Here is a 23,181-nt window from a genome sequence, read left to right as displayed (position 1 = left end):
TGTTATACTTCCTCTGTGGTCAGTTATAGGAATTCTTTTGTTTTCAGCCTGTACAAGAAGTATAATTTCATTCCATACAGCTGTAACAGTAGACCACAGAATCCAAAAATGTACTTTCTAATCATTCCTTAGAGATAGCAACGACTGCCCCTCTATGGTTTGTTTAAAATCTTTGTTTTTCTATTCCAAAAAGATTGTCACCAAGGACAAGAGTTTCCATGTTAAAAATATATGCAGAATTCAACAGACCTAGAAATAGAAACTACTTCCCCCTCTGTGGTCAGTTTTATTGATCCTGTTCTTTTCACTTGCAGTATTTAGATGCACTATTCCAAAAGGATTCTCACATAGGGCAGGAATTCCATGCTTTACAAGTACAACTATATGCAGAATTCAACAGACAAAGATTAAAACCATTCCTCAGAAATAGCAACTATTATCCTTTACAAAGAGCTCTAGACGTGTGTGAAGAAAGAGACTATATACCAGAGATGGTGTTCCTCTTAGGTAAGAAAAAATGGCCTGTCACCTTCATGATTGTTCAATTTTAACAGAGGGGTGTCAGACACCTTTGTTGAGGGGTAGAAAGATGTGCAAATGTATTTAGCAAGGTGTTATGCTTCAGACCAGCAATGCTAAAGCAATTAGCAAATGCAGACAGATGTTGTGATCAACATTTGCCAGATTCTTTTAAAGAAAATTATGTCAAAGTTGTACTTCCAACTTTTGATTTATAGTGAAGTACATGGGAGATCGAAATTATAACTTTCCAAAGTGTTCTGTAATACTCTTCTGATAAATTTTGACATTCTTGCACACCAAAGGTTATTTTTCTCTGTGATACATCAAAATATAAAAAAATCAGCCACTTGATGGGGTGTGTCCTGGACGAAAAGAGGCTGTAGTTTGTACGATTCATTTTGAATGTTTTTGTTAACACCACGAATATCATGTACTTCCTGCAGTATATTGTATCATGTACACATACTTTGTGTTTTAGGTCGTATGGGTAACACAAAGCAAGCATTACAGTTAATCACTGAACGACTTGATGACGTGGACCAAGCCATTGACTTTGCTAAAGAACATGATGATGAAGAGTTATGGGAAGATGTCATCACATACTCCATGGATAAACCACGTAAGAAAACTCTCATTTCTGTGACATGCACTTTCCTATAACTATGAAAAAAGTTCTGTATAACTTGAGAGATAGACACAACCAATAACATCTGAATACAATTGTAGGTGTTGATAATGTGTTCAAATTGATCACAAAGTTCTGTCAGTGACAAAGTATCACATTTGATAAATACTACCCTCTTTCGACATTTTAAGAAATTCTTTTGTTTTTCTTTGCAGTCTTGTGATGTTGAACACATAATCTAAAAAGTTCACACCTATTGAGTTGTACTTATTCCTTAGAATTTTCAGTTTCATAAATTGATTACAAAATTATATTCATGAGTTTTATATAGAGACTAGTTCCTTTGGGAGTAGAACAAGAAAAATATGATGCCAGACATAACAACTTCAGTTGCCAATGTCACAATATACATTGAACTATTGTACAGAGGGTACTATTTCCTGAGTACGATGTAAAAAATACACAAGGTGTAGTACCTCTACTAAGACGTGTGTGGACATTCTTCACTATTAAATTGTCTTTCTTGTTTGCTTACAGAGTTTATCACTGGTTTACTACAGAACATTGGTACCCATGTTGACCCAATTCTCCTTATAAGGGTAAATCAGCCATTTTGTTTGATACACAGTTGTCAACTCGTAACATTACGAGTCAGGATTGTCAATTTGTCTGAGTGTGTTTCAGAGATCATTGCAATAACAATAAAGTTAAAATAATAAGTCCAACAAACCTGAATTCAACAGTTGATAGGTTTTACTGATTTTCTTGCTTGTAAAATGGGTCTTCCCATATCACAAAACCACATGTAGTGGTATCAGCTGTTTGCCATACATGGCTCCATAGCAATGATTATATTGCTACCTGTATACATTACATTCCTAAGTTCTAACTCTTAGAAATTGCCAACTACACAGACACCTTTCTTTGATTTATATATCTGCAGAGAATTCGTGAAGGTATGGTAATCCCTGGTCTTAGAGATTCTTTGGTTAAAATTTTACAAGACTATAATTTACAGGTGAGAGAATACTTTGCATATCTAGTGCATCAAAGTGACCCATACTTGGGTAAAACCAGAAGCTGGTTCTGGGCCTTATCAGGAACACATCATTGCTGAGTTGTCACATTCCTAAAAGGTCATTGGTCCGCTTATATGTAACCACTCGCTATCCACCGTATTATGTAAGCAGACACAACGCCTAGATCTTTCAAGCTACAATCAAATGATGACACCACAGATCAATGTCTGACAGAAAGTAAACTGTCAACTTGAATTAGAACAGTACAGTCTAGTAATGTAGTCAATACAAGTAATGTTACTGTGCCATGGAAAATGATATGTCCATTCCTACACCACCCCCACCCCCTCCCACCTACACCCCATGAAATGTTCTTTTCCGTTGCTGTGCATAAATGTAGTATGTCATCCATTGAATTTGTCCTGTAGTTCATTTTTGAGGAATATTAAAAAAGATTATATAAATAGTTCGTTTTACATTGTATATTGAACTTTTTCTCTTCATCAATACGTAGATATCACTACGGGAAGGATGCAAGAAGATTCTTGTGTCAGATTGTTTCTCATTGATGGAGAAATTAAACAAAATTCACAAAAGAGGAATTCGAGTTGATGGTAAGTTCAATTGATAAATACATCTACTCATCTATCTGCAGTGTAGGCACTCTTGTAAATATTCACACAGGTTTACTTGTTTTTAGTGTATTTAAAAAGAGATGCAAGACTTCAAACATTATGAACTGTAGCAATCAGTACATTTCACCTTGGAAATGAATTAGAATAAAATACATAGTGACATCGGATGTTGTGGTCATTATTTTTGTACATGCAAACTTCACATGTAATTTCCCCCCATTACAAATTTAAGCATGCCCTCAACAGCAAAATATGTGTTGTTCTTTTGTGCCGTTCAATATAAATTAACAGCAGCTTGGCATAATGGGTTTACTAAATATACTGATTGAAGTGAAGCACATTTGTGGAAACAAAATGACTCAACTCAGATCCAAACATTGGCTGTAGAATTCTAGTTACAGTGCTATGCTAGCCAAACTTCTTGTACGAGAGATTTCTTGGAATATATTCGGACAATTACTATTCTTCAAGCAGGTAGTGTCAACAGCTGGTAACATTATCCCTAAGATCAACATTGCTCCATATGTTAATTGTCACCACCTTAGAAATCAATACATTGAAAAGTAAGACCTATATAATGATGTTATTGTGACAATGTCATTAAAAGTGTGAGTTCTTGTCTTGTAGATGAACAGACATGTCCTACCTGTGAAGGTCTGCTTACAGTAGATGGTAAGTATCAGTTCTAGTTGTAATTCCACTAACTCTATCGGGGTATATAGTGTTTTTTTGTAAGCACATAGAATTAAATCCTTCACATTACAACCTCTATTCTATCAGGTCCCAAATTATACAACTGGGGTGACTGGGGCACAATCAAATCTTGTCCATTTAGAAACAAGTGGTAATGGCAAGTCTCAAACTAGATTTCCCCTTGGTCATTCTAACCATCATGACTTATTAGAAATGCAATTTGACATTTCTATTTTATCAGATAACAGACTCACGTCTGTAGTTTATACCAATAATAAAGAAAATAACAAAGTAATCACTAATCACAAAGAAACATGATTGACGTGAATGATTCTGAAGTCTTATCCAAAGTACGTAGTATCAGTGATCTTTATAGAATCATAAAATATTGAGCAGAAACTTTCGGAATAACTCATGGTTAGAAAAGGACATGATGTATTTAATAGCCACAATATGTGTTTGTATTATTACAGATGCCCGCAGAGCCAGTAACATTGTTGTATTTTATTGCCGTCATACATTTCATGAAGATTGTTTACCAGCACATAACATGGTAAAGTCTATTTCAACTAATACTTACCGGTACTCTGTATCTGTGTTTGGTTTCTCAAAGATGCTGTATGCTGATAAAAATTATTTCTATCTTTCAAAACATCATTTTTTTTTTATTCGTCTATGCTTTGTACAAGAAAGGCCATTTATAATTGTGATGACAATTTTTGTTTATATATAATAAGTATTCTGCAGTTACTGAATCATAGTTTGTTAAGGATTATTGACAGACTATTAAACTTAGTTCAAACAATATTTCAATCATTGTGGATGTCATTTGTATCTTTCAGGACACATGTAATATATGCCATGCACAGAGAAAGAGACCTGGACATTAAATCTATACTATGTGTAATGCTGGCTATGTCAAGGACGATTGATTTCAGCAAAGGGGCAATGAATTTACCATCATATTAATGATGACGTCACGGATTGACAACTGTCTGCTTGCTACCTTGTTGTTCATGTACATGTATAACGTTGACATAGATATCAGTATTGATACATGTATGCGTACAGGAACTGACTAAAGTCATGACCAGTGTTTAAAGAACTCGAGTAAATGATGCGATTAATGAAATAATCTGGTTGTGATAAACTGTTTGATGGGACAGTGTTGATATCATACTAAACTGTATGACAGAACACCATAGTTCTCTTACTAGTGCTTATTATTAGCTCTGCACTTGACATGTATTGGATTTCATGCACACAACACAGTGTGACAGATCCATGGTCAACCCACACCAATGCAATTGCCCAAATCGTATGTATTCATATATTGAAAGTCATATTTGTTTATATTGTTTATAAATTTTGCTCTGTTCATCATTGCAGCTATGTATACTTACATTATCTTGAAATCAGTGAAATAAATGATTTGTGATGACAGATTAAAGAGTGTGGTGTCTTAAAACTGGTTGTCAATTTATTGAGACATGGTGTCAGCGAAAAAACGAAAGATTGTGTAGTTTGGCCGCTAGGAGTGCTGTTCATAATCAAGAAAATAGAACTACAAAGGTTGCATACTCGAGCCTGCTTTGAAAAATTATAGTTTTAAAAGTTGGACGTATTTTCTCCCAGTGAAAAAAAATTCTAATAATGCTGTTTCACATCAAGTAATTCTCATGAACTCGTGGAGCTTTTTTTTAGGTACATTCTGTTGACCCCGATTTCTTCTAAACTTGGGTGGCCACAGCCCTCCTGTGAAACTTATTACAAAAATGACTGCAAGGTAGACAACAGGAACATGGCATATTGAAACGAAGGACGTAGTCTGTTTACAATCAACGTTATTTTTCTGAGAACTTAAAACGTCCATGTGTACTTACCGGTACTTGCACAAGGAATCACCAGTAGCTATTGTAGAATTTTTTTTTTTTTTTTGAATGCTTCGAATCCTTATTTTAAGCCAATTTGTTTGCACTCTGTAACAAATATTGTTGTATGAAGTGGAAAATGTTTATACCGTGAAATTTCTACTCAATTTGTGCCCCGGCAGTATTTATGTATTATAAAAACACAACTACACACTTTGTCAAATAAAATGTCTGATATATGTCATGCTGATATAACTTTCAGGATGTGAAAAAAAACGAAATTCACCAGTAAGTAAAAGAATGAAGTTTATGCAATGATGAAAAACCCTCTACTTAATGAAAAGAAAGCAAATTATGTTCATCCACAATCTTGGACATTCAAAGATTGATTGGTTTTATATTTTTCAAATGTTGGAGCAATTGTACTATATTCTAAGGAAAGTCATTGTACTTTCTCCAAAGTGACATGAATTTTAAAATTGAATAATTCACCTGTCTAGATGAACATGGGGGGGGGGGGGGGGAGACATAGTTAGTACAAGGATTTTGATTTATGCATAGATTAAAATTGTGTGGTATAGAATAAAGACATAACACTGTTGTCAGACTTCTAAAAAACAATTTCTTTATTTACAAGATTGTTAGACAATTCGTGGTTCAGTTTTAAGCATGATTTCTATACCTTGTGTTATCTATAACACACAGGAAATATGTTCCAACCACTACTTCATGCATAAATATCAACCGAAGTTACAGAACAAAACAAAAATATTTAGAATGTTTAAAAAACAGTTCTATTACTAATCCATGTACTGACTATCTAGACCATTGTTGTTTTGCATATTAATAAACTAAAGTTTTCCCAGTACAAGTATATCTTCATTTGCAGTTTTAACAAGGACCATGCAAAATTGTAGACAGTAAGATACCTCAATGTCATTTCGCCCAGTGAGTGAGGTTGGCAGATGTGTGAGGGCACCACACCATGGTGTACCTTACAGACTAGTTTAACGTGCTGAACACGAAAAATCTAAATCCTTTGAACTAGTCTTGTGTTCTAGCTATTATTACATATGTGCCAAAGATTACAGGGAATGATTATGTACCAAAGATTATGGGATATTTGCACTCGTGCTTGCAGCGTTTTCTGTTGCATTTTCACTTGTTACACTCGTGAAAGTATGGCCACAGAGAACCCCAAAATCATGTGTACCTCTAGTACACCACATGTGCACTCATGTGACATCAGGTTCTGTCACATCAAGTGAAGAGGGAAAGTGGGGATGTACTTTATTAGCACCATAATGGAATATAGTCCTGAAAACGCAAAAGGAAAATAACCCACGTACTTATATCATGCATCTAATGCTATAACACTGTGAAGCTCTATGCTATGAAGGTGAAGGATCCATCTAGGCAGCCATAAAATGTAATATTTCACATAATTAAGTTAATCTTACAAAATCTAATAGTTTTAAATAGCTGTACACATGCACGCATGCATGCACACACACACACACGTGCGTGCACACACATTCATTTAGTTTACTTTAAAACTGAGTTGTGCAAATATTGAGATCTTAAATAAAACTGAGAGTATCAAATTATTTCCTGTTTATTGATCATTACAATAATGAGTATTTCTGATCATAGGACGTTCGATGCTGCAGAACATGCCCCAGAGACCAACTTCCCTAAAAACCAATTAGAAAGTTCTTATAATCTCTCCAAACTTTGCAATATGAAAGTTTGTTCTGGGTCCTTGGAAATAATCAAAGAACTTTTGGGTCCACTGTATTGTTGTCAAGAAAATGGCCATATTAAATTCTAACATGGGTTTATCTTCCATTGCTTTTTCAAAAATTTGCATGATTTCAGTTCTGATGATTGATTATAACATGGAAGTAGAACCCACTATACTTCCATGATTGTAATGATTGTATCTGAAATGTACAAGCTATGTTACAGATTCCTGATTTCATAATTTCTTGGCAAAGAGTCTTTCTTTAATATCAAAGATAATTCCATAATTAATGTTGTGATGGGAATGTAATAGGAGACAGCAACTCAGAAAACCAACTTGACATCATCATCATCATCCGTTGATCATCATTATAATGTTCTACTGTAACTGACTGACTGTCATGGCACATGATGCGGATATCGTGAAAAAGAACGGTCCTTCTTGTCCTTGTTTGAAGGTGCTAACCATAATGTTGTAGGTGCCACCTGGTACGTCTTCTAACTGTTTGATGGTGAAACCTCGTCTGATGGGGAAATAATATGTGTGTCATACAAATTATACAACTGTACAGACAGTTGAGCTAGTGGTGAAAAGATGCAGATGGGTACAGAAATTTGACATTTGGTGACACAGACAAACACAGACAGACAGACACAAACACACACACACACACACACACACACACACACACACACACACACACATACATGCGCACACACACATACACACATATACATACATACACACAGACAAACACAGACAGACAGACACACACACACATACATACATACATACATACATACATACATACATACATACATACATACATACATACATACACACACACTGTTCAATCCTTATAGCAACACTAAACCTTCGTCCAGTTGTGCTAAAATATAACCTAACATCTTGGATAGTTGTAATATTCAAGTACAGAGATACATAAATAACAGTAATTGGAAAATTCTGAACAAAATTCATCTATTCATTCATTCATTCATTCATTTGTACTTGAAGATCACATCTTTCAAACTGAATGATGAAAGCTCATCTGTGCAAATGTTCCGTCTATGTTCATAAATTAAATTTAACTTCCAATAATTTGAAAAAAAACACTAAAGAAGCCATGGTGGATACCTGGTGAAAGCTTTAGTGAACTACTGGTATTTCTTGGTGCAAAACAAAGTTAACGTTATAAACATACAGCTTTCAAACTGTTGGGGGCTGGATAAAATATTTGCAAGGTCTGTACAGTGTGATCAGAATTCATTTACTTACCTGTAATCTCCAGAATGTACTTTTGTAAACTTTGTACCTACACCAGTCGCAGTAACACATGTGACATCAAACCCTACACTGTACTCTCTGTCAATCAAATGGAACAACAACATGTCAAATACAACCTCAAAATTTATTTGGGGTGTTTATTTTAGGGATGGTTATGTCCATGACGACATTAAACTTCTAATAAATGATGTGTGATGTGCCCTAAGTCAACTGTAAATGCTTAGGCATCAAGATTTCTGTCGTTTTTTTTACCTTGCCTGTCTCCAAAATATTAACTTAACTAAAACCCCTGTTAACCCTTTAGTTGCCATTCGACTGTAAATATCCGCGAGATTATGCTAACACAAGCTATTTACAACAGGTTAATGTAACTCATAGTTTAAAGTCAAAGTCCAGTCAGACTTATGACTGCCTTTAGTACATTTGTATTGATTACTGCTATCAACTTACATATGATGTTGGGTGATAAAATAACACCTTGGTGACTTTAATACTCAGATTTTAAATCTTGTGAAGAAGCTCTACTGCACTTGACATGTGTTCAGCAATATTTTGGGATTTCTAGCAAAGGTTTATGGGAAAATCATACAGGAAATGATATCACATTTACAATCACCTCTGTCAAGACAAAGAGATTGTGGTAAATGTGATGTCATTTCCTGTATTAGGTTCTTTAAGGTCTACACTGACTCTACACAGAGATAACTTACTTAGGTCCTTTGAGGTCCACCATCAAATAATTACCATTACCATTATTCTGTAAACTGACTTGGTAGATAGGGTTATTTCTATAGGTATCAGGGTAGTTACCACAACCACCAGCTGTTCTTCCTTTCCAATGACCTGTCAACTATAATTATCATAAAAAAAACAACAACAAAAGTTGGAGTAAGCCATATTGCAGTCACATGAAAGACAAAAAACTGTACTGTACCTGTAAACTATTAATTACCATGGAAACACAATGTTTACAGTAAGAGATTTGCTGGATCATAAATTAACTGCAGCAAAAAATACAGAAATGTCCCATGTTTCATAACCAATCATTGCATCATAATTGACAACGTTAGAAATATCAATTTAGAAATATAAAATATGAAGAATGACAGAACGAGTTTATTTTCATGTATAATTTTTCTGATGCAATTCTAAAAGAGTTCCAGATCAGGATAACATAAGACAAGAATCATCACATTTTGAAGTTCAAGTTTACTGAAGATCTTACCTTCCCCATGTACATTTTTTTTGATAACATTTTGTTTTAAGTTAATCAAACAGTTTCTTTACATAATGAGCTAAATCTAAAATGGTATTTTTCTAGGCAATGTTTTGTAAAAATCAAAAAATGTGTCAATCCAATAGTTTCTTCACAAAGCATTGTAATTTGAATAAGATTTTGTGTGCAAACATCAATGACTCAGCAATATTGTTCTGTAGTTGATGGTAAGAAGACTGTAGATCAAGTCACATCCCATCACACTATTTTGAGAGACTGATAGTATTCTTCAGTTCACTTACTTCTTTTTCACTGACGTATGGCTCTGGTACTTTGGTTAACTTGAAATCACAACTTCCATATATCTATTGACAGAAATAAGAATTTAAAAAATCACATGTAAGTCCTTTGTCTTGTATATTCAGTTATTTTTGAAAGAAGCGTCAAGACAGAACACGAAAGCTTCTGAACAGCACCCCCTAGAGGCCAAACTATTACAGTGTATTAATATATCTCCCATTTCTCTAAACATCCACTTTCAATACAAGGTTCTCAACATATGATGATCAAACCAAACCCAAGTCTACAACAATTAACTTTTTTTATATACTGTTCATTTGCTCCGTAAACAACAGTTTGACATCTTCCATCAAATAAAATACAGACAAAGAACTTGTGGTGGCTATGGCTTGCCATATAGTGCCCATCAATTCTGAAAATCTATACCTTTTGTAGGTAGAAAATATATGAGTTTTTCAAACTCATATATTTTCTACCTACAAAAGGTATAGATTTTCAGAATTGATGGGCACTATATGGCATGGACTAAACAGAAAACAAATTCATCCAGAATGATTAATATCCTATTATTGAACTAAATTATGTTTTGAGGATTGTGTCACAAGGTATATTGAATGAATGAGGCGCCCCGTTTGAACTGTTGAAGTATAATATTATTTGACGTACTTGTGTGTGAGAATAAAGACTTTATACCCAACTACAACGTGTTATAAATGATTGATTGATTGATTGATTGACTGAGTTATTGATTGTTAAAGAGTGACAAAGACAGACAGACAGACAGACAGACAGACAGACATACATACATACATACATACATACATACAGACAGACATAGACAGACAGACAGACAGTGGAAGGACAGAGTGGGAGAAAGAAAGTGACATCATTATACATATATAGTACTTACCGGGAAGAACAAAAATTTCATTCGTCACATACCAGGATTTACGTTCTTCTTTTATTAGCTCACACATACACAATCATCTATTCAAAGTTTAGGTATGGGGGGGGGGGGGGGGGGGGGGGGTTCCCGTAACTTTGCCAAAAGTCGACATTGTAAAAAAGAAAGGCTTGGGCGCTTGCCCGTGTGAGGGCGCAAACCCGAGGAATTACGGTAATACATAATAGGGGACAGTCAGAAAGAGTGAGGAAGGAGTTTCCAGTATACTATCAGATAAAGTCCAGCCACTGCATATGTTACTTACCCTTAGTGTGTAATGTATTGAATTATTCTTTTCATACTGGGATACTACAAGTGTATAGTTACTAGAATCTTTGTCTGACACTAACATTTTACACAAGTAGTGAGGACTGTTGATCCTAGTGCCATCAATGTAAGGTGGTGGGTCATCTACAGAAACATAATCATATACATACTTATTAGGTGAAGGCAGTATTCACTATCATTGCATATATTAGCCATTTGGGGTACAGACATCTGTCAAACTATAAAATCACTATACACACAGTAAGTAAACCATTATGTAACTTTTATGCCACACTATAACTAATATTTTAAGAGCTAAACATTATTAGTGAAGTATAGTTTTCTATGAGATAACCACTTCTTGACAAACCTGATGAAATTATACTTTTCTGTCGCAAAATACATCAAATTTTCAGTTCAAAACAGCATAGCAGAAAAATAGATATACTCACTGGGATAGAAGACTTTTTTGCCTCCAGTTTTGTAAACTAATAACGTAATGTACTCTTTGTTTTCAGCAAAATCATCCTACAATAGAAAAAAGTCAAGATGTAATATAAATAAGTGTATGTCTAAATGTACACACGTCAGTTTTAAAAGTTGTTAGTTTTCTCACTTTGATTGACAAACTCTTTCACATGGCACAGTGAGGAAATTTGACTACATTAATACATTTGATTAAAATATCTTGTTTTGTTTAGTGCCTGTGTGTCTGTATAATAGTGTGCTGTGTACAATACACCATGATCTGCTTATTTCACCTTGCACTCATTTTTGAAAGAAGCACCACAAGAGGGCGCCCCACATAAGGAAACATGAGGACTAAAAATCATACGGCAGTCACCAGCCCTCTATATTGTCCAATCCCATCAATTCTCATTTGTTTGACCAGACTATTTGTTCACATACCTTCTCAGTGATATGCCTGGAAAGCAGGGCCCAGACAGCTCCTTGACCTTTGACCTCAAGTTTATACTGCGGATTGTCCCCTATATTATAATTGTCTTTCTTTGGACCTTCCTTTGCACTCCATGAACTGAAACAGTCAAGATACACATATCATATATATATCAGTCAGTGATGTGAATTGACTTACAGCCAAATTTCATTGGATCATTGTGATCCATCCTCCAAATCTCCTACACCACCCTTCCTGCTGAATAGTTTGATCTGTGACTAAGTTTACTATTGGATCCTGGTAGGGAGATATTATGGAAACAGGGGTGAAATTTTGAAAATCTAATAATTAAGTTAAAAGCCCCAGATTAATAAATAGTGTAGTCCTTTGACTATAGTTTGCCTCACGTGTACAATATGTACCAGTCTGAACAAGATCACAGAATTTAATGACATGCACATTATGTACCCCGCTATAGTATGACATTTGTACCAAGTTTGGTTGAAACTGAGTTGTGGGTGTGACATGAGCAGACACACAGACATGGGTCATACTTATAGCCCACTCTGAACTCTGCCCGTTGGTAAATTTCACACATATGTAAATCTGAAATCTATTGCAAAAAAAAAAATATTTGAAATTCTTATAACTTACTGATGGGTTACATAGGTATATTTGAATAAATCTGGATTCCAATTCATGTAAATAACATCATAAAACTCACAAAGTGATTCATAGTCAATCCAAAACACTCCTGTAATGAAAAGATCAATGAAATATAGATAAGAAATAAGAACTCACCCACTTCATTACATTCAAATAGTTCTACAAATATAATTTTTTTTTTACTAATTCCACATTTAAAATTTTAAATTTGTATTTGTTAAAATTTAAAAATTCCTGATCACATGATGGTCACATGGTTAGAGTAATGACTTGGACTCTGCAAATGTAGGTTCATGCAATGCTGCTGCCTTTTGTCTCTGAATGACTAAAGTCCTTGGACAAGATTTGAACTTCAATTCAGCCACAGTCGACCCAGCTCTATAATTGAGGACTTGGTAGCATAGAGGGTGTGATGTGAATGCTTTAAGTCTATGCACTTACAGAGACTAAAATGAATTGTACACTCCCAAGGGAGTTGAAGAAGTTATCTACATGTAGGGTTGTTGTTGTAAAGTTCTAAACCATTGTCATATTGCTGAGCAGTCTTGGGGTCATAGTTCAAATAGTTCTATAAAGTTCTATACCATTATCATATTGCTGAGCAGTCTTGGGGTCATAGTTTAGTGCTTTCTGTAAATCTGGGGTCCAATGCTCCGTGTCTTTCTCTGAATAATTTCCTTTCCATCTCAGGTGATTCCAGGGATTTTTCAGCTGGAAAAGTTTCTTTCCCTGTAAGAAATAATACCAGATGTTAACTGCATGCCTTCCATAATAACAGAAAGTTAGTCTTTAGATTCTTTATCTTACAGAAATCATCTGAATAACCATACATGGTTTATCTCTTTATTGGTAAATTCATTAATTATGCAAATGACTCATTTAAATTCAAAACTACATTGCTAGGCTTTTATAGGATATCTTTTTTTTTTGTTATAATCGATGTACATACAAAATAGCATCCAGTGTCTTCTAATTTTGTAACAGGAAACTGTCTTTATCTATCAAGGGACCTGGGTACAATTACACTTCCTCACTTTTGTTGATTCTCCTGCTGTTTGTTTGTTTTGTTTGTTTGTTTTGATTGTCTGGCTGTCTGCATGCGTGTTTATCTGTCTGTCTGTCTGTCTGTCTGCCTGTCTGTCTGTCTGCCTGCCCCCCCCCCACCCTCTCTCTCTCCTCTCTCTCTCTCTCTCTCTCTCTCTCTCTCTCTCTCTCTCTCTCTCTCTCTCTCTCTCTCTCTCTCTCTCTTCTCTCTCTCTCTCTCTCTCTCTCTCTCTCTCTCTCTCTCTCTCTCTCTCTCTCTCTCTCTCTCTCTCTCTCTCTCCCTCCCTCCCTCCCTCCCTCCCTCCCTCCCTCCTCCCTCCCCTTCTCTCTCTCTCTCTCTCTCTCTCTCTCTCTCTCTCTCTCTCTCTCTCTCTCTCTCTCTCTCTCTCTCTCTCTCTCTCTCTCTCTCTCTCTCTCTCTCTCTCTCTCTCTCTCTCTCTCTCTCTCTCTCTCTCTCTCTCTCTCTCTCTCTCTCTCTCTCTCTCTCTCTCTCTCTCTCTCTCTCTCTCTCTCACTGCTACATGTACAGCAATGGCACAATACTTCTATTACCCTGGTGTCATCACATTTGAGGGTTAGCTATAACGTTAGCTATAACTTAGCATAAATTTAAGCCATAGGTGAGAGAGTTGTCCTCAATCGGTTTTTTTTTTTGGTATGTTTATCACAATCTTAATCATACAATAACATTTTAAATAACTTTGAATCATATTAATCTGGCATTTCAAGTTTAACAACTTCATCTTGTAATGAGCATTAATAACTCATTAAAAAATGTTGTTTGACATTTCATCCAAGTTGATCACAACTGTTATTTACCTTGATGTGTTTAATATCCAGCATTGCATAGGCATGGGTTGATACCAATCCAGCCCGATCAGCTATGGCGTCTGATAACATTCCTGTTGCCATGGTAATTAGCACATGACCTTGGTGGAATTTTTTGAGCATTTTGTTGAATACTTGGTCTTTGTTGAACTCTGCTGATCCAACTCGGATTGCAACCCTCTCTGGTATCCACCCAGTCAAGGCATGTAAATCTATATTCTGGCAGAAAAAAATAACATAACAGAATCTGAATTATTGGAGATTGTTATCAAAACTTACTAATTCATTTAGTGATATACAACTAACTAACACATGTAACACATTAAAAACAGCATTGGAGTTTGGATTATGAAGGACAGGTGTACATGTATATGATCGATACAAATTCAAATGTGCCTTGTTTGTGTACAAACTAATAAGTTGTAAAATTTTATAAGATTCATGTGCCAAGTTGTTTCCTTTTTGTGTTTAGTGTTTATACAAGTAATATCAATCTGGTTTAGCCAACTCATAGTGTCAATATTCCAGCTGAGTTAGAGTGTGTTTTCCTACAAAAATCATTTTTATCAAATGTATTTGTAATTCTTTGTATGGCTGTTATTGTAATCATGACATAAAAAGAAGCATACTTTCAGAAAGGTTGCCTGCATTTGCAAATTGCCAACTACATTATTTACACCTGGATCACTCAGTATTATGGAAAACGAGCAATTAGTTATTCATTCTATGCAAGATATATAGCGCCCTCTATCAACATCACAAAATAGAAATTCCATTTCATGTAAATATAATATTTGTAAGTCTGTATAGATTACTTCTTGGTTCACATTTCAAAATAAAGTTCTTTCTTTGATACTTACTGAATTAGATCCAGGGAAATCATAGCCTCCCATGACTTTCATGTAGGCCTTCTCTAGCAATGATACCCACAGTTCATTTTTGTTGTTGGAAAATGAACATAGCAGTTCACCGTACTTATCGACTGGTAAAGTATCGTCAATTATAACCTGTAAGATGTCATAAATGTTACTGTCAATTACAAATGAAGACATTTTACAATTGAATTTCTCACTCACTCCCTCCCTCCCTCTCGCTTCTCTGTGCATGTCTGTCTTTCTGTCTGTCTGTCTGTCTGTCCTTCCCTCCTTTTTCTGTTCAGTTAACAATTAATACTCAACCTACTTTTCTCTTAACTCCATTCAGATTTAATTTCACCATATACTTTCCACATGGATTATAGACAGGTTGTCCTTGTTTATTTTGTGGGTAGATAACTCTGTGTGAAACATAAAAACTAACATTCAGTGTTTACCATCAAACATATATATTTCATAATATAAATTGTTACCAATGGGTGAAAAATGGGGTTTCAAGTATGTGAATAGCAAGGGGTGATGACTGTTACTTTCTGTAGCAAACATTTCTTCATAGAATACAGGATGCTGAATAGATTGATATTCTACAATGTAATTTTAAAACTGTGACACTCTATGCGATGTAATCACTGTATCAATAAGTCACTGTCCAGCTCCACACAAAATACTGAATGATACAGGTTATGACTGTACCTCACTGTCTTTCTTACCTTGTGATCAGTTGTTTCTGAAATCTCCGTTCATATTGTGCACTAATGGCAAGAGAAGCAACAAATGAACAGTCCGATACAACAGTCTGTAAAGAGAAAACCAGTTTCCATGGTCACATTAATTTTGCGAGTCCTTTGTAGTAATTTGACTATCACAGACTGCAAATTGACTTAAAATATATCTATCAAACTTTTAGGAAGTTAGGAAGACTATGCAAACAAAGATGTCAGTGAAGAAGGAATAGGAACAAAAGTGCTCAGGGAAAACCCTGTGTTGTTCTAAACGACACTCTTCTTACTTAAAGGCCCCCTTATGTCATGAGTATTTTCCTTGACTGAATCAAGGCATACTGTGTCTTACCTGTTTGATACTAAAACTAGATACTGCATATATCATTTGTGGTTCACTAAGCATTTCATCTGGTCTGATCCATTTGGCAAATTTTTCTTTTTGTTTTGGCGACAGTTGAAGCTTTCCATGGGAGTCACTACAAAAAAGGGTAAAAATATCCATGGTGAATGTTACAGATTTGGCTTCATCTTTATTCCCAGAGTAGTTGTGTCCATCATCAGAATTATTATTATGAAACAAATCTTGCATATGTACTATACGTGTTATAGTGACATCTAATATGTACACACACACACACACACACACACACACACACACACACACACACACACACACACACGCGCGCATGCACGCACGCACACATGTATACACACATGCAAAAACATGCACACATTTGTCACATACAAACACATGCATAAATACAGAGTCACATATATTAACACAATCATGCACTCACACATACAAACACATACACTCATGATGTATGTTCATATACCCACATACATACATGCACATGCACTTACATGTAAATATCACAAGAAAAAAAATTACCTGAAAGGTATTTTGTATGCAAACGTTTCCTTCAGATCAGCTTGTGAAATAAATGGCACATACTCTTTGCCATTAATATATGATGTTCTCCTGTAAAGAGAAAGATACATAACATAACAATTACATTGTGATAGAAATGGTCAAACTGAAAATTACTAGGTCTGATATTACTATGATGAAGTTTGTTTACCACAATACTTTATACAACTCAAACAAAATTAAAAAAAACGTGATTAGGTTTGAAGCTCTATGAAGGGTACAGGGTCAAGTTACAAATTTTATCACTCCAAATCGAAATTCAAAAATTCAATGGGTTTGTTGGTGACAGAGTGGTTAGCTCGTCAAAAATTCAATGGGTTTGTTGGTGACAGAGTGGTTAGCTCGTTTGCCTCTTACCACTGCAGTCTGGGTTTAAACCCACCAAGAATCGGATGGGTTTGATTAAAAATTTCTCAGATCTGTACATAAGAAGGGTGATATTAAGTTTGACCCGACCAAGCAAAGCAGGTTTTCTTTGGCTACCTCAATTTCCTCCTGCTTAAATAACACTAGAGCACTTGGGTGTTGCACAGGTGGCATCAGTATTTCAATTTTCGAATTTACATTAGATTATGATACAGTGTATAATATCCAAAACATCAATGTATGGAGCCTCAGTGTTCTAGCATTGAATTAGGGATATATAATACATTATATTTTAACCATGCAACCTTACCTTAGTACAGCTATTTCTTCTTGTGTATAGAAACTACCTCCCCCTCCACCTCCTCTTCCTCCTCCTCCTCCCCCTCCACCTCCACTTCCAATACTACTTCCACCCACACTAGTTGGTAAAACTGGTTTTGGAGAAACAGGGATTGAAGTATTCCCGACATGGCCATGATGTCCTTTATTGACTGGTTTTGGACTTGGCTTGCCTCCACCACTTCCTCCCCCAGTTCCTCCCCCACTTGCATTGTCATTGTCATCATCGTCATCAAGGCTTGGTAATGTTGAAGGAGGGGTTGGTAGTGATGGGATGGATTCTTCTTTTGGTTTCTTCAATGTTTCTGCTCTGTGAACAGAAATAAATTATACTTTTTGAGATAAATTTCATTATTTTATCAACAATTTATATTTGTGACAAAAGAAATCTTCTATGTTCAAAGACATATAGCACCAGCTCTTAGTACTGTTAATTGATGTCTGCAATATGGTTGAACAATAGACTCACCATCTGTCTCCTGGTTTTGCTGAATTGTCAGTATTTTGTATTAGCTTGGACAACGTAACTATACCTCCGATACCTAGGAGTTCAACAAACATACCTACACTTTCCTTTTATGATGTACTTTTTTTGTATCCTCAAGTATAGTCTAATGCTATCTGTGGCTTCAAATCTCAAGATCTTGCTTTGTGTCTAGCTCAATGAGGTCCTGAGGTGAAATTTCAAATTCAACTGAAGCCACCCACACAGTCATTAACATCATGACTTTGTTAATCAATCACAGAATTCTATCCATTGATAAGTTAGTGTTTATTGTGGGAGAGTTACATTATTTTCAAATATTAAATGGTTTATTTGTCAAATCAGAATGCTACTTATACATCATCTCACATCATTCTAACAGTTGGGGGTTTACTCATTTGCATGAAAAACTTTTGGTTTATGATTTCTCATTAAGCTAGACGGTGGTCAAGAGATTATTTGATACCGAGAGTAGCATCTAGACTACCTCAAGTATTACATAATACTAATCATTGTGACAGAGTCCTGATGAAGATATCTACCACCAGGACTCTACCAAAGTATGATTTTCCCAACTCACCTATCCAATGCTTGCGATGCCAATTTTTTCATTTTGTTCTGTAGAGAAACATCCCTGGTTGATTTCCTCTAAGAAATACAAAATAATGAAACAAATATTGACTATCAAAGAACAACAGATGCAAAGTGAAGATACAAGAAATTACAGTGATCTCTCCTATGAAATAAGAATAAGTACATCCTATGGAGCAGTAATAGTTACGTTTTAATGTTCCACAGAGGAGAACTAGAAATGTTTACTTGTTTTAGACCTGATGTCAGTAGAATTAATATTTTTAAACACTGTGCCATTCAGAGATGTATGACAACTTATAATGGTCTTTGTCGTAGTATTTCAAATATTGACTTTTCTTTATCTCTGAGAAATGTTAAAAATGCAATGTGTTTTTATGTGCATGTTCTTAGTTTTGTTTGTTTGACATGTTTGTGTGTGTTTTGTATTCTTGTCTTTTTCTCAAGTTTATCATTTTTTAGGAGCCTGTAAAGGGGACTTGCTCCTGTTGGTCTTTCATTAAAGAAACAAACAAACAAACAAACAAACAAACAAACAAACAAACAAACAAACAAATACAATTGCACATATACTATATACTTAAAGTATAACAGTCAACATAACACAATAAAGAAGACAATCAGTGCACTGCACCTAAACTGTCAACCCAGATGCAGAATTGGGGACCTGGTAGGATAGACGTTGTAATGTGAATGCTTTAATCCTGTGTGATTATAAAGGCTGCAATGGATTGTATGCTCTCCAGGGAGATGAGGAAGTATAAAGGGCTGGTGTGCCGCTATAGACCTGTACCATAGGTAATAATTTGTTTTGAGAACAAAGTGGGAAAGTACTATATAAAAACCAACATCATAATCTGACTTGAGACTTTACAAAGATCTCCTTACCGTTTCTAGACATATTTCAGCGGCCTGTAAATATAACTCTGTAGCTTCTTTTACACTGCCTTGTGCATCTTCTTCAAAAGCCTGTTTAATTAAAAACTGGGCACGTTCCATTGCAATTTGGTCTTTTGTTTTAACTGGAGTGGCTGGCTTCTGATTTGTTTGTATGTGCACTATCAACGATAGAAACAAAACATTACATTTCTTTTCTTCATAGCATATGTTCAAGAAACAGATACATGAAAGGAGTGGGATGATGGACACAGAAAAATGGTACATGGAATAATTTGAAATGTTCGTAGCATTTTATTTTGATTCCATACTGTCCTAAAATAAGCTTTTATGATAATATGTATTTACTCAAACCAATCCTCAAGTAACATTGAAAAAAAATGAGAGGTCACTGTACATATTTTTAATATAGAGGTCAAAATGATACAAAATTAAACTATTTTAGAATGTGATGTGGCCAACGGATCATGAGTTAATTCTATGGGAAATAAAAAGATTGTCGATTTCAAGATGGGGAATTCCAAATCTCCTTTATTATTTCAAAAGGACCGGGAATAAGCTTTTATATGACAAAGTTTGGAAAGATTTAAAGTACTTTGATTTTCAAGAATTTTTCCCCCCAACATGCATTCTATAATTTTGACTTGCTAATGAATAGTATAGTATAGTATAGTCCATTCCACCACTCCCTACATGGGAAGAAAATATATACCGAAGTCCACCTCCTTGTGGTTGGAAGATGGCATTCTACAAAAGAACTAAGTCTTGATTCTTACTTTGTTCTTCAAGTTCTTTTCTTCTGTTAATGTATTCATTGTATTTTTCTATTAAACTTGGATCTGGGTTTATTGACAATGCATTGTACAAAGCTTCAATCGCTTCCTGTTAAAAAAAAGAAGATAATTTAAATTCAGATCAATATTTATTTTCCTTTTGAGTCAACAGTGACTGAAATATGTGCAAGCAAAAATCAAACACCTGTGCTCAGGTCAGTGTTTATCCTAGAGACTTGGCTATCTGGTTTGATAATGTAACTTTTTGTTTGCCCGATGAGTCGGTATATCAAGTCAGATAGCCAACTGGGTTTACTGTCAAACCAGTATGTCTAGTCAAGTCTCTGGGCTACACTGTCAACCTAGTATGTCAAGTCATATAGCCAAGTCTCTGGGCTATACTGTCAAGCCAGTATGTCAAGTCATATAGCCAAGGCTCTGGGCTATACTGTCAACAAACTAGTAAGTGAAGTCAGATAGCCAAATCTCTGGACTATACTGTCAACAAACTAGTAAGTCAAGTCAGATAGCCAAATCTCTGGACTATACTGTCAACAAACTAGTAAGTCAAGTCAGATAGCCAAATCTCTGAACTATACTGTCAAGCCAAATAAGTCTCTGGGCTATACTGTTAAACAAGTATATCAAGTCAGATAGCCAAGCCTCTGGGCTAACTGATGGTTCATTACCATCAGAAAAAAAAGCAATAATTTGAATCCATACATAATATGCGCATATTTCAGTTACTGTTTGACTACTTGTGTTGACATTATACTTGGTCGTATTTCGACAGCAAATTTTTTTTTGAATGGTAAATAAGGGAAATGGGTCATCGTTTCAAGAAGCGATATTTATAGTTTGTGCAACAAGTACAAATTACATGTACATCACTTTAAAAGTATAAAAGACGGTAGCATTCAGGTCAAAGGTCACGGTATGACTCACATTCACACTGGTACTTGCATCACGGCTCATGAGGATGAATTGCAATCAAGAATGATTACATTTCAATTTTTTCTAAGAGTAGATTTATTACGACAAAGAATGCCTAATATTTGAGACTATGTTATTATGCGTACGTTTTATGACAAATGAAAATGATACTTTACGATACACTACATCTAAACTTTACATTTCAATCAACTACGATCAATATTTTCACATTTTGACGTCTGCTGAAATTTATCTTACAAATTACATATTTATATAGAAACCTTTAGAATCGTCTAGTCTGTTCTTACTTTAATTGTTATTAAATCTACACTTGCAAAGGTTCTTGTGAAGTTGTGATCATAAATAGCTTGTAATTGATTACATTGTTTGTGCATTGTTCTAAACAAATATACATATTCGACAGTATTATCATAAATATAAATAAAATGGTACTTTACCGTGTAATAAAATATTGCCACTTTGTAGTCACCGCTCTGGTCACATCGCGTAGCGTTGGTAGCAAACTTGATCGCATCCTGTATCAAAGCATCAGTGTTCATGGTTGGACTTGGATACTCAGATCCGTAGCGGTCCGTGTAATCGTCCCAAAACATACCCTTCCCTCTCTAAATTCAACTGCCTAATATATAAATTATTTCAAATTTGCATCAACTATACTCAGAAGAGTCAGCTACTCATAATCTTGCCGAATACCATGAATTTAGCAGCAATTTACGATCCCGGAAGTGTTGCTCACTTGACAGACAGCCATGTTTGGTTCGGTTGTTTGCACGATATTTTGAAAGTGTCGGCGAGGGCGCTATAATTCTACCCCATCGACAAAATTAATGTGTTTCACTGATGCCCATAGGGATATTTATCTAAATTTCTAATATTTCGTCTGCGTACTCTGTTAATGGTCATATGAAGAGAAGGGTGTCGTTCATACATATGCGTATGTGTTTGTGTGAATGTGTGTAAAGTTCCCCTGCCACTTACAGTGGTGCAATTACGCCTACTCCCTTAAATGAAACACAGTCTTGTTTTTATGCAAGGTTATGTCAAATAATAAAATTGATATTAGTCAGCGGTGGTAAAAAAAAAATCTTTTTTGTGTACAAAAATATGACTGAACTAATTGTTCAAAATTCTCGTTTCAAAGTTTAGTTTTCAAGTCCACTGAAATGTATTTTGTGTAGTTTACACTTACATGTAAAGATCGCGATCTTTACATAAATCGATCGTAAGTTTATGGGGGAAAAAGCTTTGTTGCTTTGATGTTTGAAAACTGAGTTTGTTTTCATTTTTTTAAGCATAAAGGTAGTGATGACACATGCGGAATTCCATAAACCCCCCTACCATAGAATCAAAGAATACTTGAAAAACAATGTTGAATATCATAATCACCTATGTTATGTGTAGGCCCATATATAATAGAAAAGTACCGATACAAGGTGTGATTTCGTGTCCCCGTAATACGAACAAAATCAGCCAACACTTTGTCGTAGCTTGTATAAACTGAAACACGGTTTATTTTTTACAGATATATTTATATTTAACAAAACGTACAAAACACAATTGGCACAGTAGCACTTTCACAGCAGATTTTTAGTCGCCATCATCGTCCTCTCCAAGAAGTCTGGAACGGTCATCTTTACTCTTGACCAATAACGGGTGGCTGCTAAATCGTCTACGGATTTTGGTAGTGAAAC

General features: G+C 35.2%; 2 protein-coding genes across 2 annotated transcripts in view; one reads left to right on the top strand and one right to left on the bottom strand.

The window, feature by feature from the left end:
* Window positions 1-4,902, top strand: part of LOC144433753 (vacuolar protein sorting-associated protein 41 homolog) — a 43,853-nt gene extending 38,951 nt beyond the window's left edge. Inside the window, exons 18-25 of the mRNA XM_078122115.1 lie at window positions 315-507; window positions 1,001-1,141; window positions 1,685-1,746; window positions 2,091-2,165; window positions 2,681-2,780; window positions 3,429-3,473; window positions 3,968-4,047; window positions 4,337-4,902. Of these exons, the coding sequence (XP_077978241.1) occupies window positions 315-507; window positions 1,001-1,141; window positions 1,685-1,746; window positions 2,091-2,165; window positions 2,681-2,780; window positions 3,429-3,473; window positions 3,968-4,047; window positions 4,337-4,384 (744 nt within the window). The 3' untranslated portion in view covers window positions 4,385-4,902. The remainder of the gene's footprint in view (window positions 1-314; window positions 508-1,000; window positions 1,142-1,684; window positions 1,747-2,090; window positions 2,166-2,680; window positions 2,781-3,428; window positions 3,474-3,967; window positions 4,048-4,336) is intronic.
* A 1,111-nt stretch (window positions 4,903-6,013) lies between these two features.
* LOC144433766 (calpain-7-like) lies at window positions 6,014-22,236 on the bottom strand. The gene is made up of 20 exons (XM_078122128.1): window positions 21,928-22,236; window positions 20,540-20,645; window positions 19,755-19,924; window positions 18,856-18,923; window positions 17,763-18,101; window positions 17,048-17,137; window positions 16,505-16,631; window positions 16,144-16,229; window positions 15,741-15,834; window positions 15,419-15,565; window positions 14,550-14,777; window positions 13,271-13,415; window positions 12,675-12,774; window positions 12,032-12,158; window positions 11,575-11,650; window positions 11,121-11,266; window positions 9,915-9,977; window positions 9,107-9,246; window positions 8,388-8,474; window positions 6,014-7,632 (listed from the first exon to the last, which is right to left on the bottom strand). Exons 1-20 carry the CDS (start codon window positions 22,081-22,083, stop codon window positions 7,488-7,490), a joined length of 2,640 nt encoding a protein of 879 aa, XP_077978254.1. The 5' UTR covers window positions 22,084-22,236; the 3' UTR covers window positions 6,014-7,487.
* Between the last annotated feature and the right edge of the window lie 945 nt (window positions 22,237-23,181).

The sequence above is a fragment of the Glandiceps talaboti genome, chromosome 4 (genome assembly GCF_964340395.1).
Source record: "Glandiceps talaboti chromosome 4, keGlaTala1.1, whole genome shotgun sequence".
Taxonomy (NCBI): domain Eukaryota; kingdom Metazoa; phylum Hemichordata; class Enteropneusta; family Spengelidae; genus Glandiceps; species Glandiceps talaboti.
Note: the sequence above shows the minus strand (reverse complement) of the source record. Positions and strands in the feature narration are given on the sequence as shown.

Excerpts from the sequence above, each read along its gene's own strand:
- LOC144433766 (XM_078122128.1), bottom strand. The coding sequence starts at position 22,083 with ATGTTTTGGGACGATTACACGGACCGCTACGGATCTGAGTATCCAAGT. Across the intron at positions 17,138-17,762 it reads GAAGAAATAGCTGTACTAAG|GAGAACATCATATATTAATG; the intron begins GTAAGGTTGCAT and ends TTCTCTTTACAG. Across the intron at positions 15,566-15,740 it reads TGAATGGAGTTAAGAGAAAA|GTTATAATTGACGATACTTT; the intron begins GTAGGTTGAGTA and ends GACATCTTACAG.